Here is a 4,786-nt window from a genome sequence, read left to right as displayed (position 1 = left end):
CCGTTTCTTAGTCACTTGAATTTTCAAAGCTAACCGTTAAGCGTTCGCAAATTGATCGAACAAATGACTTTTTAGTGCTGCAGGAAGCGTTGCAGCCTACGCTCAAATAATAAGTATCTTTGGCCAGATTCGAAGGGAGGTAGCAATTCGAAATAGGTTGACCATCAATTTGGGCTACAATTTTTCTTCGTTTATTCAATTGTGCTATATTAACCTTGGCCGGCTGGCTGAGCTATTTTTACCCCCGAACGATGCATGTTTGCAATATTTATATTAATCGAAACTTCTAAAGCGGAAGTTGTGATGAGAACCGCGAGGATTTTGAGACAAAATTTGCAAGGCACGACGGCTGCGTGTCAGTTTGGCTCTTCCGTGAGCGCGTTCCTAGTACGCACGTTTTACTTGAGCGAGTTTTCTTGTCCGAACGTCGAAGCTGCACAATGGTGACTGTCCACGGAGTCATCAGCTCTCAGATCTGTATATATTTCCCATATTTCAACTCATCGTTAAAGAAACCTATTTTCAGCCTATCGAGTCGTGCTGTCTCTCAATCACCTCCGTTACTGTTCTGTTTCATCGTCTTCGTTCCTTCCTTCTTCCTTCGACATGCAGTCGAGTGTCCTGGCTTTCAAATCCACAGTACTGTCACCCCCTCCCCCAGATGCTTGGCCTGAACCAATTCAAAGGGTGCAGCTTCTCGCAGAAAGTGGTCTTGAGAAAGTACCACAACAATACATTCGGTCGCAAGCTGAAAGACCTAACGAAAACGAGACAATTCAAGATGCCAACATTCCTACAATAGACTTGTCAGATCTTGAAAACGGAAGCAGAATTGAGGCTTCCCTACAAGAGATCGACGGAGTTTGTCAGCAGTGGGGTTTCTTTCAAGTCATTAATCATGGGATTCCGCACGATGTGTTGGAGAGCGTGAAAAAAGTAGGTCTTGCGTTCTTCAAGCTACCAATGGAGGAGAAGCAAGTCTATGCCAATAACCCTACTAGCTATGAGGGCTATGGAAGCCGCTTGGGGGTAGAAAAGGGTGCTACGCTTGATTGGGGAGATTACTTTTTCGTGAATGTGCTTCCAGAGACGCAAAGAGATCTCACCAAGTGGCCGACACAACCAGATTTATGGAGGTAAAACTCACCTACATACATGTAATACCTTTCGAGAGTCTTGGGGAGATCTGTTCTCGTGCCTTTTTTTGGGGGGGCGCTAGATGACGTATTACCAATGGCGGCGTACTATGAGAACTGAGACAGATGTTTAGTGTCCATTCGTCGAATAATACATTTCTATATTCACTTTTCAATTTATTGTTCTCATTCTCTTAAAATTAACGATAAAATCAGGAATACGATGGAGAAGTACGCTCAATACGTCCGGTCCCTTTGCGACAGACTTGTGCTGGCTTTGTCTAGAAGTCTTGGCTTGCGATCCTCCGCCAATCTGAAACAATCCTTTGGTGACTGCGACCTCGGCATACGGATCAATTACTATCCTGCCTGTCCTCAACCCGATGTTACTCTTGGTTTATCTTCTCATTCAGATCCAGGTGGTTTAACTGTTCTTCTTCAAGACGACCAAGTACCAGGCCTCCAGGTGCGCCACAACAAAGGGTGGGTCACGGTGAAACCTATACCAGGAGCTGTGGTTGTCAACGTGGGCGATCAATTTCAGGTGAATAACTTCAATTATTCACTTCAGATGTGATTAGTGCCGTTCCCAGAGACTCATACTGAAAATTAAATAATGCTGATCCAAGGAAATGTTTCGCAGATTCTTACGAACGGCAGATACAAGAGCGTCGAGCACAGGGCCATAGCAAATAAGAGTTTGGAGAGGTTGTCGGTGGCTTGTTTTTACAATCCCGGAAATGACATGGTGGTGTCGCCGTTGGAGGAGCTGTGCGAGAGGTCGGGCAGAAGGCCACTCTACAGCGCTTTGACGTTCAGGCAGTACAGGTCCTTAATCAGGAGGAAGGGGACTAATGGGAAGGGGCATCTGAATTCCATCTGCTCATCTGTACAAGCTTCGAAGGGCTATTTTAAGCAGGGTAGTTAATACGTGATCAGCTGATTAGAGACATGCACCTAAAGCTTCATATTGAATATTAGCACTCATGTACGTTGCGCCATCAGGGCAGAACAGCGGCTTTGCGTTGTGTTCAGAGAAAACATTTTTCTCAACAAATGAGAAAGTTTTTCTTGAGAAGTTGCAGATAACTAAATTACCAAAAAATTTGTAGATTTTACAAAATTGAGAAAATATCTTTTATGGGCACATGATAACTTTGTAGGTTCACTCCATGTATAACTTTACAAGTTTTCAATGAACATTGGCATTATGATCCCACAAATGCTCTCCCTTAATCACTGCTTATGTTATTTCTTGGTGGATGATTTGAGATTAGAAGATTGTATTGTATAGTACTTAACCCACATGTTGATGATGTGAGATGTAAATGAAATTTGTATGTAAAAGACATGAGTTTATTATAAAAGCCCATAATTTATTATCTTTAAAGCTAATGGATATGAATTCTTAGATTAAATAATTTAAATTTCAAGAAATAGTATGAATTTGCAAATTTAAAAACAATCAGGGATTTAAAAAGTATATTTTTAAATATTAAAATACATACTTTTCATTTAAAAAACACTGCCTAATGCCCTAAACACCAAAAAACGTGTTTCTTTACACTGGCTATTGACCGGGAGCATATTGCACAGTTTGTCCTCATACCTGCATGATAACTTTGTTTTACGGGCACATGATAACTTTGTACGTTCATTGCATGTATAAGTTTACAAGTTTTCAATGAACATTGGCACTATGATCCCACAAATGTTCTCCCTTAATCACTCCTTATGTTATTTCTTGGTGGATGATTTGAGATTAGAAGATTGTATTGTGTAGTACTTAACCCACATGTTGATGATGCGAGATGTAAATGAAATTTGTATGTAAAAGACATGAGTTTATTATAAAAGCCCATAATTTATTGTCTTTAAAGCTAATGGATATGAATTCTTAGATTGAATAATTTAAATTTCAAGAAATAGTATGAATTTGCAAATTTAAAAACAATCAGGGATTTAAAAAGTATATTTTTAAATATTAAAATACGTACTTTTCATTTAAAAAACACCGCCTAACGCCCTAAATACCAAAAAACGTGTTTCTTTACACTGGCTATTAACCGGGAGCATACTGCGCAGTTTGTCATCATACCATGTGGTATGTTCCTACAGACACCGCATGGTCTAGAACCATACCAAGCGGTATGAGAGACCCTACAAGGTCCCACACCAATATCGCACGGTGTTTGTCATATCGGCACGTGTATCATCGTGGATCATCTGATTTGGAATGATATGCAATCATGGTCATTGAGACACCGTGTGGTCGAGGGGCATGTACTGTGTGATGTCGTGGCAAAATCTTATAGAAAGACTCCGCTCACACCACTACCGTGCTATGCATACCTATCGCTTTCTCCCGCGTTTCCTCTTTGGGTGAGTTCTTCTTTAGTCTTTGGTGTCGGTCAGTCAGGCCTGGTGATGACTCACCTCGGTCGGTTAGATTACACCTCACCCTAGTTGATTGTAGGCTCTTAGAGTGGAAGAGAGAGAGAGAGAGAGAGAGAGAGAGAGAGAGAGAGAGAGAGAGAGAGAGAGAGAGAGAGAGAGGCAAAGAGAGAGAGGGAGAGTAGAGGAGAGAGAGGGAGAGATGCATGTTTATGTATCTGCTTCGACTGATCGAATTTGCCTCACCTCAGCTGATGTTTGTAATAGTAGAGGAAAGGTCGAAGCCGATTGATGGCTTGCATCTGCCAGTCGGTTCCCCCCGCTTCGATCTTCTTATATATATATATGTATCTATGTACATAGGTGTTAGTAGAGCCCAGTTTTATGTGGATGATGGCCCGCTTTTGCTGGTCGGTTCATCCCAATAAAACCTTCCCAACCAGATGTGTGATTGGCAATGCTAATCTAGATCATCTTGGTTATGTGATGTTGTTATATGTTTCCTACCACTAGCTAATAGATTGACACTCAATAGTGACTTTACAAAATTTGCTCTATAATAGTAGATCACATAGTAAGTTGCTATAGTAGTGGATTATGTTGTGAGCTACGAATTACTTCACATAATATACCATTGCCTTGGAAAACAAAAGATATTTAATAGGTTATTACTGTAAGGATTAGAAGATATGTAAAAGTTCTTTAGAAACATTAATGATGTTGCATGTTGCTTGTGAGTGGTTTGATTTACACTAGCATTGCAAATTTGCATGTGTATTTTGGGTGTTCTTTATTTTGAATAAGTTTGAGCACTTACAAAATTTTTGTTACATGCACAAGATCACTACACACCCATCCTTGATGGCAACACAAGAGCAATTGAAGACTGAGGCTCTAATGCTTGTTCGTAAGACAACTATGAACACGATCTAGGATTAAGTGACAAAGAAATCGGTGCCCACGCAACCTCAAAATTTTTACACGTGATAGATGATCAATTTTCCCCTCTCAAGTGTTGGGAAATCCCATAGGTCAATGGGAATTATATGCAAAGTTCAGCAATCCATCCTTGTCTGTCAATGGAGAGAAGAAGCTTGCACTCTGGACGTCTGAATGGAAGGCTTCATATATTTCTAATCTAATCATAGAAGAAACACGAAGGAGAAAGGGTTTGTCGAAAAGGCAACAGCCAATGCCCTGGTCCATATGATGAAGATGGCTAGTGGGTTACAAGAAAATGCCGATCTAGCCCAAGT

General features: G+C 40.7%; 1 protein-coding gene across 1 annotated transcript; it reads left to right on the top strand.

Annotated features, from left to right (window-relative positions):
• Window positions 1-546: 546 nt before the first annotated feature.
• LOC147902542 (jasmonate-induced oxygenase 4-like) lies at window positions 547-2,337 on the top strand. Its single transcript, XM_087373671.1, has 3 exons — window positions 547-1,136; window positions 1,353-1,680; window positions 1,780-2,337. Exons 1-3 carry the CDS (start codon window positions 607-609, stop codon window positions 2,062-2,064), a joined length of 1,143 nt encoding a protein of 380 aa, XP_087229797.1. The 5' UTR covers window positions 547-606; the 3' UTR covers window positions 2,065-2,337.
• Window positions 2,338-4,786: the final 2,449 nt, after the last annotated feature.

Source organism: Dipteris shenzhenensis, chromosome 4, assembly GCF_047967505.1.
Source record: "Dipteris shenzhenensis isolate YYH24624 ecotype China chromosome 4, Dip_SZ_1.0, whole genome shotgun sequence".
NCBI lineage: Eukaryota > Viridiplantae > Streptophyta > Polypodiopsida > Gleicheniales > Dipteridaceae > Dipteris > Dipteris shenzhenensis.
This window is presented reverse-complemented; position numbering and strand designations above follow the sequence as displayed.

Excerpts from the sequence above, each read along its gene's own strand:
- LOC147902542 (XM_087373671.1), top strand. The coding sequence starts at position 607 with ATGCAGTCGAGTGTCCTGGCTTTCAAATCCACAGTACTGTCACCCCCT. Across the intron at positions 1,137-1,352 it reads ACACAACCAGATTTATGGAG|GAATACGATGGAGAAGTACG; the intron begins GTAAAACTCACC and ends CGATAAAATCAG. Across the intron at positions 1,681-1,779 it reads ACGTGGGCGATCAATTTCAG|ATTCTTACGAACGGCAGATA; the intron begins GTGAATAACTTC and ends AATGTTTCGCAG.